Consider the following 12,766-nt stretch of genomic DNA (forward strand, 5'->3'; position numbering starts at 1 on the left):
CCCACTCACAGCTGTTTCAATAATTCGAATAATTCGATACATTTGAAGAAGCACTTGACAATTTTCGATAAGCGGTGCATCTAGGGAGCTGAATATCCGGAATTGGTTGAGGAGAACCCCCTCAAGATTTTGAACGCGGATCCTGACACGTGCATCTCTTTCTTCCCCCTCGACCTGTGCAAATACTCGCCAGAGCAATATGATCCCTACAGAGTCTGCCTTGTTATAGCAATCAGGGATATCGGCTCTCGGCACCTTCAGACGAAGATCAGACGTACATGTGAGCCGAAGTGCAATCCCCTTGAGTGTCGTCTGCCCTCCTTCCCCTTCCGACCACGACTGTTACGACTGTTCGACTTACCTTAAAGCCTAGCGTGTCTGGATACTAAGCTTCTTACAAGCATCACCGATGCCAACAGCGGACCCTTCCGCACGCTCTCACATACCATGGAACATGATTAAGGCGGGGTCTATCTTTTAAGTCTCTTCTAGAATTAGGGAGGCCTCTAACAGGGTGCTAGTTTTCGTCTGGAGTTATGCCCCATCATTGCCTACGCTAGATGGTTAGATGTATTATAACACGAGCTTAGCACGTGTCTTTGTAGGGTGCTTGGGCCTCCCTTTTTTCAATTGGCATCTGCCGTATCGCATGCCTGCATTCCCAATCCTAATCCAATTCCCCGACCTCTCGAAGTCCCCATATCCCTCCACCATTATCCCATGGTACTTAATATGCGTTCAACTTGGCTTCGCAGGTTTGAGGCCTCACAAAACACACTGCGGGAACGAATTATAGTGTGAAGCTAGGAGGAGCACCAGAAGCATGAGGAACTGGGTTGATTGCTAGAGGAGTGCACCTAGAGGTCTATATAGGTGCAAAAAGGGGTAAGTCTTAGCAACATGAGACTTATCGTGACATGCATGCGACTATCGTGAGAGCCATGCGTGACCGCGAGAGCCATGCGTGACTACTGCAAACATATAGCACCAAGAAACATTCTCCAATGTGTTGTCAGTAATTTGTATTCCAGCCATTACAGTGTTGGCAATCAAGCCGTAGGAGATGTTGACGTCTGTGAAGCCAGCGTCGACGAAATCAACGTTGGGAAAATTTATTTCTTTGAAGTCGACATTATTTACGGAAGATACAACCCATGAAAGTGTAGTTTACTATTGGAGCAGGGCTCTATTGCGAATTAGTGACGAGGCAGCGAAATGGATGCAGGCTCTAAATCTGGAGGCGGGGGATTTTGAGGTTCTAGCCGTGCAAAAGTCATGCTTCGATACTAGCATTCTCACTAGCTTACCTGCTTCTCCAATTCAAATGAAACAAACCTCGACTAGGCATACACCACCCATTGAAGTCATTACTTTGGCTTCCAAGGCCAATAGTGGTTCTATGAGATGAGATATCCCCTGAGAGTAGAATGTCATTATATCGCTGGCAATCAAGAAGCTCCCCAAATCGACGACTTCTTCGAGCACTTTCCCAAGTGCACTAGCGTGGCCTCTACGGCCCGGAAATGCTGGGAGAGTCTAAAGGCCATTGAAAAATCGGTAAACTTTACGAGTGCGCTAAGGCTCTCACGCTGGACTCTTTTCAACGAGAAACACATTCAGTGGTCGTGCCTGTTATGTAGTACCATGTCAGCAACAAAGTAATCATCAGCAAGAGATTGTATGATGCCCTAACCAATGGTTATGATGTTGAAAAAGCGCAAGGTACACCGATGTCCCCGGCTTTATAGACACTCCTATTGAGTTGAGCTCTATCTGGGAGCATTCGAGCAAGAACACTGTCTTTTAGTGGTGCTTGTTTCGGTCCTTAAAAACGCTCTCGTTTCATCTACCCTTACGGCTGGGTCACAATAAGTCTACTCTAGCCAGGCATTACAGTGGGTACTCATCATCCGCGAGAGAGGTGGCTTGAAGAGCCATGTTGTGGAGCACCTAGCTACCTGTTTCCTCTGCCCACTCTCCCGAGGGAGGAGACGTGGAGTAATTCCCTAAGATCGAACTCCAACCTTGACTGAAACAAGCGCTCTGTGTAAAGTCGTTGACACCTTCTTGAAGGCGAATCAGGTCGGTCTGTCCACGGACAGGAGGTGGCAGGAACCGTGGAAGAAGTTACTACTTCAATACTCGACAGAGAAACTTCTAGGTGAAGTTAGCGCCCTTGATCTATTTCAACACTCTATCCTACAGTCCATCTCATGGCTTCGTCTTACGCGCTCGAATGACCGTTTCCAAACGCCATAACTTCAGCAACAAGTAGGCTACGGTGTCACCATTCGCTGACTATATGAAATACGATGGGGTAGCATTCGTTGAGTAGACAATCAATCTTCGAAGCGACTATTCGTGTCCTTTCTAACTCACGGCACGAGGCCCTCGTAGTTGGGTCAACAGAGTGACCGCCGCCTCTATTCCTTCGTAAGCGTAATGAAAAAGAGATATATGAAACATCATACCTTACGTCTTAGCACCCTCGACCTCATATAGCTTGCTCACACGTCCTGTGTTAACGTCGTGGTCCTCAGCGACTAGTGAGAGCCTGACTACTCTAAATGATGACGACTCCTACTCAAGTCCGAATACAACTTATATACCTACAGCGAATGTACAGGAAATGACCCCGTCGGCTACTACAACCTCCCAGACAGTGTCGACCGCAGCGAGTGTAGCTACTAAGGAGTGGATATAAGATACCAATCATAGTATTAATGTTAGGCCAACGGGGCCTAGAAATGGGGTTAGTGATATATGAGGGTTCTGCAGGTACAGTTTCTTGGTGTGTGGCTTGCTCTATTTGTTGGGCATAGCATTCATTCGAATATTTCTAGAAACATGTTACATTGGCACCTCCTCTAAAACTTCAAAAAGGGGATGTCGATCTTCCAAACCTGTTGCTGGAATTGAGGAGGAGGCTAAGAGGATGCCGACATCTGGACCCTTTCGAACCCAACAACACCCTACTATATTGTGTACGTCCTCAGTTCCGCTACGCATATCGGCCCGAAAGGTCGGGAAATCCGAGGCTGGGGATTCCTTCGTATTGCCAGTGGATACAAGAGGAAAGGTTAGCACATCCATGTTAACATTGACTTAGTTTGGTGAGCTGTGCAGTCGTCCTCTTGAAAAGATGTGGAGGAGATATCGAGAGGATAGCAAGTACTCTTTCCTACTAGAGTGATTCATATATGAGGAAAGGGCCCTTCAACTTTGTGCATTTCGATGGTAGTTGATGTGAACAGGTTTGGGTTTGAGATTCTTTCCAGCCAATCAGAAGGTCTCAGCCGAGGCAATCCAGCGATTCCACCCACCTCGCTGGTTGCAGTCCCACGGAACTACTCCGCCTTCGCTGACGACCGAACGTTCCCCAGATTACAATTCAAATGGCATCAGCAACGCACCTCGCCATGGCAATGTGCATAGGAAGTGCCGGTTCCCGTGACCTGGAGCCGAGATGCCTCGGTATGTTCGCGCCCCACACATCCCGTTAAAGAGGGCGCGGGTGCTCCGCATACTCTCCGGCCTCCGCATTTTCTCCCCCATCAGCCGCCAAAGTTCAACACCACCTCTCCACGCCTCAATTCCTCCTTGTAAGATATCCTCAACATGACGGAACGACTGAAATCCATCGTCTCGCACATGACGCCGTCGAGGAGCGGGTTGTCTACTATGTAAGCTCCCCATGCCCTCCTGTCATATAGCCGGATAAGCTCCCGAGCTTCAATTTGAGATAATACAGACATTGAAGCTGACGGAAACTCGAAGTACAACCAAGAACGCCGATGATATCGTTATCACCCTCGCTATCCGGACACCGCTCACAAAGGCACATAAAGGCGGCTTGAAGGACACGCCTCTGGATGGCATCGTTGTCAAGCTGTTGAAGCAGGTCATTGCGAAGTCAAAATTAGACCCTGCGCTGGTAGAGGATATATGCTTGGGAAATGTACGCTGTCACGCTGTTCATATTCAAAGGATGCCTTGCTGATAGACGCGTCTTTAGGTCTCGGACGCAAAAGCAGCCTACTACTGCCGTGCCGCCATGCTCGGTGCCGGCTTCCCCAACACCACGGCCGGCTCCTCGGTAAATCGCTTCTGCAGCTCTGGCCTCAAAGCCGTGCAAGATATCGCCAACCAAATCGCGACCGGCTCCATTGAGGTCGGGCTTGCGTTGGGTGCCGAGTCAATGACACAGGGCGGCGACCGCCTCGAACGCCCCTTCTTCGGCGAGATCCTCGAGAACCAGGAGGCATGTGACTGCATGCAGCCCATGGGGCAAACGTCGGAGAACGTCGGCAACGACTTCAATATCTCGAGGGAGATGCAGGATCGATTCGCCTGCGAGTCGTTCAGGCGGGCCGAGGTGGCTCAGAAGGCAGGCTGGTTTGACGACGAGATTGTGCCCATCCAGGTCAAGGTCAAGGACCCCAAGTCGGGCGAGGAGAAGGACGTCACTCTTACGCGGGACGAGGGTCCCCGATACGGAACCACCTACGAGGCCCTAGCCAGAATTCGGCCAGCATTCATGCCCCACGGCGACAAATCGACCGGCGGCAACTCGTCGCAAGTCACCGACGGTGCTGCAGCAGTGCTCCTCATGAAGCGCTCTAAAGCCGAAGCACTCGGCCAACCCATCCTCGCCAAATACGTCGGCGCCACCGTTGCAGGCCTCGCACCCCGTATCATGGGCATTGGGCCCTCCGTCGCCATCCCCAAGCTCTTGACAAAATTCAACGTCAGTCTCGACGAAATTGACCTCATTGAGATCAACGAGGCGTTTGCATCCATGGCTGTTTACTGTCAGAATACGCTAAAGATCGATCCGGCGAAATTAAACGTCCGCGGTGGTGCGATTGCTTTGGGTCATCCGCTGGGATGCACGGGCGCGCGGCAGATTGTGACCGGTTTGAGTGAATGTCGGAGGCAGAAGAAGAAGATTTTGTTGACAAGTATGTGTATTGGGACTGGGATGGGCATGGCGGGACTTTTTGTTAACGAGCAATTGTAGATTGGAGTAGGAGTAGTTGAACATGAGTGAATTGAGAGACTTCGTCTTGTATATTTTCAACACACCACAAAAATCTGGGCGGAAGTATATATTTCTGCATGCTTGACGAAGATACTTAGACGTGTGTCTTAGATCGCACTGTGTTAAACCCACACCAATGAAATGCAAACTGAGCCTCCAATTCTTGAAACTCTCCTACCACACAAAATTGGTCGATAACTAGGCACCCTGAAACAAAATCTATTTCTGGTCAAGATTGCGGCGAGGCGAAGGATTCGATGGCGCTGTTGCCTTAGCCTTGTTGTCCGTGCGTGGTTCAAAACTTCCTTCAAGACGCGTTGCAGTCTTCCCTCCCCCTTTAACCTGTTTTTCTTTTTCAGCAGCTAAAGTCTCAGGACGGGTGTGCAAATAATATTTTTTTTTTCTCGTCCCCGTCTAAGTGAAAGGCATCGTCACGTGCTTTCGCGTCCTTTGCTCATCGGATTGGGGGGCTTGAATACTAGACGGTTGCTGCGCTGCACGGAAATCAGCCACACAGCCTTCGGGACTGGGTTTATTACCTCCGCCCAGTCTCTCCTCCGTCCTGGCCTTAAAGCCTTCACACCCAACTCACCCTGCACGCTCAGCTCCCGGTTCAACTGTTCGACCTCAACAGACTCGCGTGCGCAGAAAAAGATTCTCACTCTTGGTCCTAAACCCTTCGTCATTTGAAAGTAAACTTGGAAGAAAAGGAACAGTCACAATGGGCCAAGGACAGTCACAGCAAACACCGCTCCAACACCGCGCGTCGACGCCAGAGCCGGAAGTCGATGAGGAGGTTAGAGTACAGATGCAGGCTGAGGTATGTGTCCTGGCTAACTTTAGTTGTCTCCATTATGCTTTTGTTTATGGTCATAGTCGTGTTGGGCTTGGTCTGTCCAATAATCATGGTTTTGATATCTCCGGTGTCTCCTCTTTCCATGCCCACATCCACTTCATGCTTCTGCTCTACCCTGCGTTGTGCCTGCACTCCCTCTCTCTTCCAGCCCTCTCAATCCCCTTCCAAACCTCCAACTCTCTCTCTCTTTCTCAACCAATTCAACTTCCCCTACACCCTAATCGACCTACCTAACTTCCCCCAGGAGCGTGCCCGACGCCTAGCGGCCGCAGAACAGCGCCTTGCAGCACAGCAAAAGAAAGGCAATGGCACAGGCAGCGGCAGCGGAGCGAAGGGAAAGAAAAAATTGACTGCACTTGAAGAGTTGAGTAGGGAGAATAAGGGGTGGAGGGATGCGGACGATGCGGCGGCTATGAGGGCTTATAATTGAAGGATAGTGTAGGATGGGAAAGTCAGCGTGAGAGAAGTTTTGAGAGGTCGAGGTGGCAGCTGCGTTCTTTGTATCTGGGTTCTTATTGCTTGATTGCTGAGAGAAAGTGGGATTACGTCAAAAGCAAGGTAACAAACGTCCGAGTGACGCTGCAATTGTCTCCTAAGAAAGGGGACTTGGTAGTCTTGGGAATGGGTAAAGAATACAATGGCATTTCCTTTCTAACCCTCTCCCTTCGCTACCATTACCCCTACCCCTACCACAACTACAACCCTACCTCCCTCCCTCTTCCCTCCTTCCACTCCATCTTAACACCCTACTTCCACCTCCGCACCCCACACCACAACCACCGATCCCACCAATCCATATTCCTCAAACAACCATGTTCCATACTTCGGCTGTAATACCGCTGCCTTCTGCCCCACAACCATCGTCTCATTCGCCTCCGCCTTAATCCTATTAAACAGTGTCGTCGTCACCATAATCTCTAGTTCATACTCCTTGCCTGCTTCCATCCCCGTCATTTCTACAACCGGGTTCACAGGATCGATTGGTGGGAGGACTTTGCCGTTTAGGTATACTCGCGCGGTGTGTTGGATTAGGGGTAGGTGGAGTAATCCCACGAGACCAGAACTAGAATTCGAAGACGAGGGGGAGGGGGAGGAAGGGGGGAGGTTGGGAGAGGTTGGGACAGTAAATTTCGTAGTGTAATGTCCAATCCCCGACACCGGGATCAAGGACGCGGAGATCTGGTTCCATGGTACCAATGCCACGTTTTTGAAACTATGGCGAGTGATTTCGGTTTTCACAGCAAAGCGATTTGGGGCGGAATGCCAGTCTTCAATGACTAAATCCCAGGTTGTAAGATTCGTTGCTTGAGGTAGCGAGGCATTGATTCGCGACGTCATTCCGGATGAGGATGTTAGTGTAGTCGGGCCAGTTACGAGGGCGAGAGTATGGTTGTGGCTGGATGGTGAGATTAGTGAGTGTAAGGCCCCGGATGTGGTGGGGAACGTGCATTTTAGAAAGGGAGATGGCGGAGAGCGGTGGAGAGCAAGAATGAGGGTTTCGTTTGATTTCAGGGCCAGGGGGACGGAAATCGTTGAGTTGGTGGCAGTGTATTGGAGAAGGGGGGTTTGGGAACCAGTCCAGGCATTGTAGATATATGGGGTGGCGGTAAAAGCAGCAACTGAAATTTTAGCAGTGCATTGAGTGGTTTTGGCTTGGTCGTTGAAGAAGTATATATAGTTGAGATCGTTAGAGGATCGCCAGATGGAATAGACAGGGTTTGAAGAGCAACTCAACGAAGTCCGAGGCGCTATCCTGAGTTTGGCTAGGATAGTTGGAAGCTGGTCGATCGTTGCTGTTTGATAGACATTCTCGTTGGACAGGAGACGTTTTACGGCGGTGATAAGAGCAGCTTGACTTGATGCCGTCGTTGGATACGTCTGGTCGGGAATCTGTCCTACAAAAATCATCCGGAGACCGCTTGAGGCCATGTTAACAAGAGATTCTGCAGTTTCGACTGTTGAGACGGTCTGATGATTGAAGATAAGAGCTTGGTAACCCGGGATGCCCAAGTTACCATCCCTGACCGTAGCTTGATGTGAGATGAGGTTGTCTGGGCCAAGGTAGTCGTAGGTGTACCCTAAGCTAGTTAGAAAGAATTGTAGGGTATTTTAAGTACTTACCCAGATCCCGTAAGTTTGTAGAGTTGTATTGGGTCTTCGGTGCCCAAGGTGATGCGTAAAGATAAAACGCTAGATCAACCCGTGGACTCCCTTGCTGCAGTACGAATTGATTTCGGCCGACATAATCCAACGTGTCCCTCATATGCTGCCAAGCCGGTTGGATTGAGTTCCACATCTCAGTGAATGCGTAATAAAATGTAGTGTAGCCAGGCCACGTCGTATTAGGATAAGGCGTAGACGTCGGAAATCCGTGAAGCACATTCATGGTAAAGCCTCCGGCAAAGGACCGCTTGATTTGCTGCAATAGGTCTGGTACGCGAAGGGAGTATGGAGGAACATTTACTGCTCCAAGCTCTGTCGAAATGACGCTCTTGTTTGCGAGATGAGCTGGTCCTGCAAATTGCCGATATGCGTCCGTCAGTCGGCCGAAGCCAAGAGATTCCCCTTCTGGGGCATCGAGTAGTAGGATATCACTGAGCTTGAAGTGCATTAGCTTGTTACGTCTACTACACGGTGATCTGTATTACCATCTGCAGGGGTAGGTTGTATGCAGGCTGAGTAGAGTACTCAGTGCCAATGGAGTGTGTCCACTGTTCGAAATGCAACAGGTAGTCCTGATATCCATCATTTAGAACTTTTCGATAATCGAGTTGATAGACGCTGTTCCCAACATTCGTGTCGTTTCCGAAGGCAAACACCTCGTTGTATACCGGCAGTGCCCCATTCCAAGTGTTTGAGGGAGTGAAAAACAAAGGTAGATAAGGCAATAAGTCATAACCGTAAGTATTCTGAAACCTTTGCAAAAGCCCGGGGCTCCAATACAGAGATGCGAGTTGTTCCATGCTATCCTCCCAAGCTTTGAGCTATTAGTCGCGGACGTGCAAAATGTTTCATGACGCCTACCATATTTTCCGACCGACTTCAGAAGACTCGAAATCTCTTTATCTGAGAGAATATACTGGTTCCAGAAGTCTGTGACACGTGCTGCTCCAGCTTTACTAAAATGGTCGACGGTCCAGGACCCGTTCCCAATGAAGTCGGTGGCGTTCACTCCTCCAGCACAAGATCTCTGGTTGGTATAAGCCTCCCAGAAGCTCAATATTTTGTATGTCTTAGTGTGGTCTGGGGGATTCCACACAAGTGCCCACCCATCCTGGACATAAGGCATTAGGTCAATAAAAGAACTTTGATTCAGATATACAGTCCTTGATCCGGTCGTGCTGCTGACAGGTGTTTCTAGTTTCATCAGTATACGCATATTAGATTATGCCCTAAATACATACGACTCAAAACTTGATAGGCAATCACGGCGGTCAGGTTCGGCGTTCCAAATTGCTCGAGCGGATGCATGAAAGTGAGCCCTGAGGTAATAGAAGATGAAGGTTGATGTGGCTGTGGAACCGGTGCAGAAATACCACCATACGGAGTTATCGTTGTATTTCCCATTAACAGCTCAACAGAAAGCCCAGGAGTCATCACTTCAGACGGAACACCTTGGCCTTGATTCGCACCCAACGCATAGTCAATCAGAATCCCAGTGTCCTTGGCCGCTTTGAGGGAGCTCTTGAGAAGCGAGTTGAATGCGGGGGTCCCAAACCCATATTTCGTCCAATCAGTGGGCGGAGTCGCATTGCCTACCAAACCATACAAGTAGAAAGGTAAATACTCTAGACCACCGGCGCCGACGGCTTTCGCGTCATGTATGTCTTTGGTAACAATACCTGGAGAGACGCTGGCGTCCGGAAGCCTTCAATCGGTTAGCTACCGCCAATTTACTGTATTCTTCAGCAACTTTGACCGACCAGTAACGGAATTTCGGGCGGTACTTGGGAGATGGGTCAAGGAATTCATTGTTCGATTGAACAATACTAGAAGCGGATGGTGCTGCTATTAGAAAGAGCAGAGTAAGGACGAATTGTGTAGTCAACAGCATTTTTAGAGGCCGTAGAGAAGTCTCTTTGAGCTGGAGCGAAAGTGGTTCTATTTAGGAATATATAAGCTAGCCATTACCCGGCGTCGAATTGTCCGATCATTAGATGAATTGACGCATCTTCTAGGAAACGATTGGGTCGAATGAGGCTTTCCTTGCAGTCCATGGTCAACCCTAGGCAAGTAGCCGATTGACTTGTGCTGGTCTCGTTGAGAGCTGCGATGGGAGAAGTTCCGATTGAGAACGATGAAGAGTCCGCAGATGTAACGCCAGGAACGGCAACAATCCCGGGGTTGACTTCGGTGGATCTGTGCGCGAGGCACAGCTACCCATACCTAAAACTTCCTTAAGGCGATGGAGCAGCTGCTATGGCATGGGAAGGCTGCTTTGTGGGGGTCCGTCTTCGGACAAATTCGTTGGCGAGTGTAGGGAGGGGAATCGTTCGAAGATAGTTTTGGCCGAGGCACACCATTACCTGCGGGTTACGTAATCTCATCTTTCTCCACCGCTCCCAACACTTACACAGCAGCTCATCAAGCTCCATCAGAGGCCGCCCAATGTCGGACTTATGCACATCGCAAGGCATGAATAAACGCATCTCACGTCGTAAAGCGCATACCAAGTCCCGCAAAGGTTGCTTCCAGTGCAAGCAACGGCATTCAAAAGTAAGCCCACTTCTCCTGTTCGCACCTACTCCAGAACAATATCACTGTAGACATCATCTAGTTCACTACTTGCTATCATTAAGGGAAGAACTAAAAAGATGTGACTTTCTCTCCTAAATCGCCCTTGTCATATTCAGCCATAGGTGGTAAGGCGAGGGTGGCACTCTCGTTTCTCACTTGATTCTCCAACCAATCAGGCAAAGTCGTTGCAGTGCTCTCTCTGAGGTCTCGTCGCTAAGCCTCTTGTCGATAATCTCGAATTCGATCTAAACCTAAACTAACATTTCCAAGTGTAACGAGGTACATCCTCGATGTGCGAATTGTGTTCGATTGGATATCGACTGTATCTGGCCCGCAGCTACTAAGGGATCCCCGCTCTATTTAGGGACACCACACCCCGAAAGCCCAAATTCTGTACTCCCTAGCACGCGCCTAGGCGGAAGTCCTACAATAACACCAATTCCCGTTGAACCCGAACTTCCACTGGAAGATCTGAAGCTAATGCACCACTGGACGACGAAGATGTACAAGCCATTACACCCAACACAGCCCGCCAAAGAGGGAATGTGGCAAGTGAGATTTACAGAATTGGGATTCGACCACCCTTTCTTGCTGCGTGGCTTCCTCGCTCTTGCGACCATCCACAAAGCAGTTTCAGAGCCTCATTCCGACGTTCAAAGCCTACTACATCAAGCAGACTCTCATATGAGCAGGTGCTTGGCCACATATCGGAAGAATCTAGAACAACCAAGTCCAGAGACTGCTGTACCGATGTTCTTGTTATCGACAATCCTTGTCATCTACAACATGGGCTCAGGGCATTTGGAGGAGCCTGAAAGCCCAATTGATTCTATCTACCACTGCTTCCGGCTTCTACAGGGCGTCAAAGTTGTAATTCAGCCGCAATGGGAGACAATTAAGGAAAGTGATGTCTTTGCTTCCGTAGCTAAGACAATCATGGGTTTCTGGCAGTCGGATCTGGATCTTGAAGACGAAGGATTCGGTGAGATACTTCGACTGAAAGAACTGACGGACGGGATGGAATCTTCTGACCGCGAGACGTGTCTCCATGCTATCGTCGAGCTGCACAAGACGTTTATCAAGGTCTGGCGTTGCTCGGAGGACCAGGATGAACACGCAACAATGTTCACATGGCCTGCAGTCTTGCAAGACCATTTTATGAACCTTCTCTCCGTTTATAATCCGGCAGCACTGATCATTCTTTCTCATTTTGCTGTCCTCCTCGCGCGGTCTCGCTCTTCGTGGTGGGTACAGGACTGGCCAGATCGGATCCTGCGTGCCTCAAAGCACCTGCTCGAGAGTAAGCCAGAATTCCAACGATGGTTGGCTTGGCCTTCGGAACACATCGCAGTTGGTAACTGATAAGCGGAGTTCCTGCACCAGTTTACGGCATGCGTTGCATACCACAGATCATGATCAGTGTGGGTTAGATCTTTCAGCCTGTTACCAGACTAGGGAGAACGTTGAGAGGATGCTCATTTCTGCCTTACATCAGTGAGTAGGGTGTGCAGTGTTCCTTCGACCATCACCTAGCAAGAACCGCCGACAAGGGCTTTTCGCATTCTCTTTACAGTCAACCTTCAAAATGAAGAGAATGCCTTTGGAAGTACTAGGGAGGCCCACCTTCTGGTGGCGCAACACTAAAGCTTTATATACGCGTCAACAACGACATGAAAATCTTTCTGGGCCACGTCGGAATATGAATGACTAGCGCGAGGCTCAGGGCACTGTAAAATCGTGCTTCCAAGGATCAATTCATGAAAGCTCAGACCAATACTCCAAGCTCCATTCAACCAATCAGGAGTCCAGCAATACGGACCGCGTCCTCTACCGTATAGACCGTATCGACCGTATACTGTATTTCTTTCTGTCCGCTTCCGGCAAAGCCGCCATAAATCCTTTTTCTGTGGGTTGGCTTAGCACGCTGACGAATCTAATGCACGGATTGTAGCGCGTTGATACAGTGCATCGATTTCAGGACGGCTTTATTGCCAAAAGAGCGAAAATCTCGGTGGGAAAACCCCCGCTAATGCCATCGAACGGGAAAGGAGCCGTATACGCTTATACGGTGCAAACATAAGATGAAGAGTTCTGCGATCCACAGCTACAACTTCATGCTATTGCGTATTCTT

General features: G+C 49.5%; 3 protein-coding genes across 3 annotated transcripts; 2 read left to right on the plus strand and 1 right to left on the minus strand.

Moving 5' to 3' along the window:
- The first annotated feature begins 3,541 nt into the window (after positions 1 to 3,541).
- BDR25DRAFT_333110 (3-ketoacyl-CoA thiolase 1) lies at positions 3,542 to 5,190 on the plus strand. Its single transcript, XM_033692807.1, has 3 exons — positions 3,542 to 3,683; positions 3,778 to 3,958; positions 4,016 to 5,190. The coding sequence occupies exons 1-3, from the start codon at positions 3,619 to 3,621 to the stop codon at positions 5,018 to 5,020; spliced, it is 1,251 nt and encodes a 416-aa protein (XP_033549633.1). The 5' UTR covers positions 3,542 to 3,618; the 3' UTR covers positions 5,021 to 5,190.
- A 1,472-nt stretch (positions 5,191 to 6,662) lies between these two features.
- On the minus strand, positions 6,663 to 9,864 carry BDR25DRAFT_157719 (uncharacterized protein; the record flags this gene model as incomplete). The annotated part of the gene is made up of 7 exons (XM_033683988.1): positions 6,663 to 7,293; positions 7,342 to 7,975; positions 8,019 to 8,496; positions 8,546 to 8,874; positions 8,922 to 9,254; positions 9,302 to 9,765; positions 9,821 to 9,864. Coding segments are annotated over 7 exons (2,913 nt in total), but the record flags the coding sequence as incomplete, so codon positions are not given.
- A 668-nt stretch (positions 9,865 to 10,532) lies between these two features.
- On the plus strand, positions 10,533 to 11,996 carry BDR25DRAFT_324125 (uncharacterized protein; the record flags this gene model as incomplete). Its single annotated transcript, XM_033692144.1, has 2 exons — positions 10,533 to 10,613; positions 10,905 to 11,996. The coding sequence occupies 2 exons, from the start codon at positions 10,533 to 10,535 to the stop codon at positions 11,994 to 11,996; spliced, it is 1,173 nt and encodes a 390-aa protein (XP_033549635.1).
- Between the last annotated feature and the right edge of the window lie 770 nt (positions 11,997 to 12,766).

The sequence above is a fragment of the Lindgomyces ingoldianus genome, assembly GCF_010093535.1.
Source record: "Lindgomyces ingoldianus strain ATCC 200398 unplaced genomic scaffold BDR25scaffold_10, whole genome shotgun sequence".
Classification (NCBI taxonomy): Eukaryota; Fungi; Ascomycota; class Dothideomycetes; order Pleosporales; family Lindgomycetaceae; genus Lindgomyces; species Lindgomyces ingoldianus.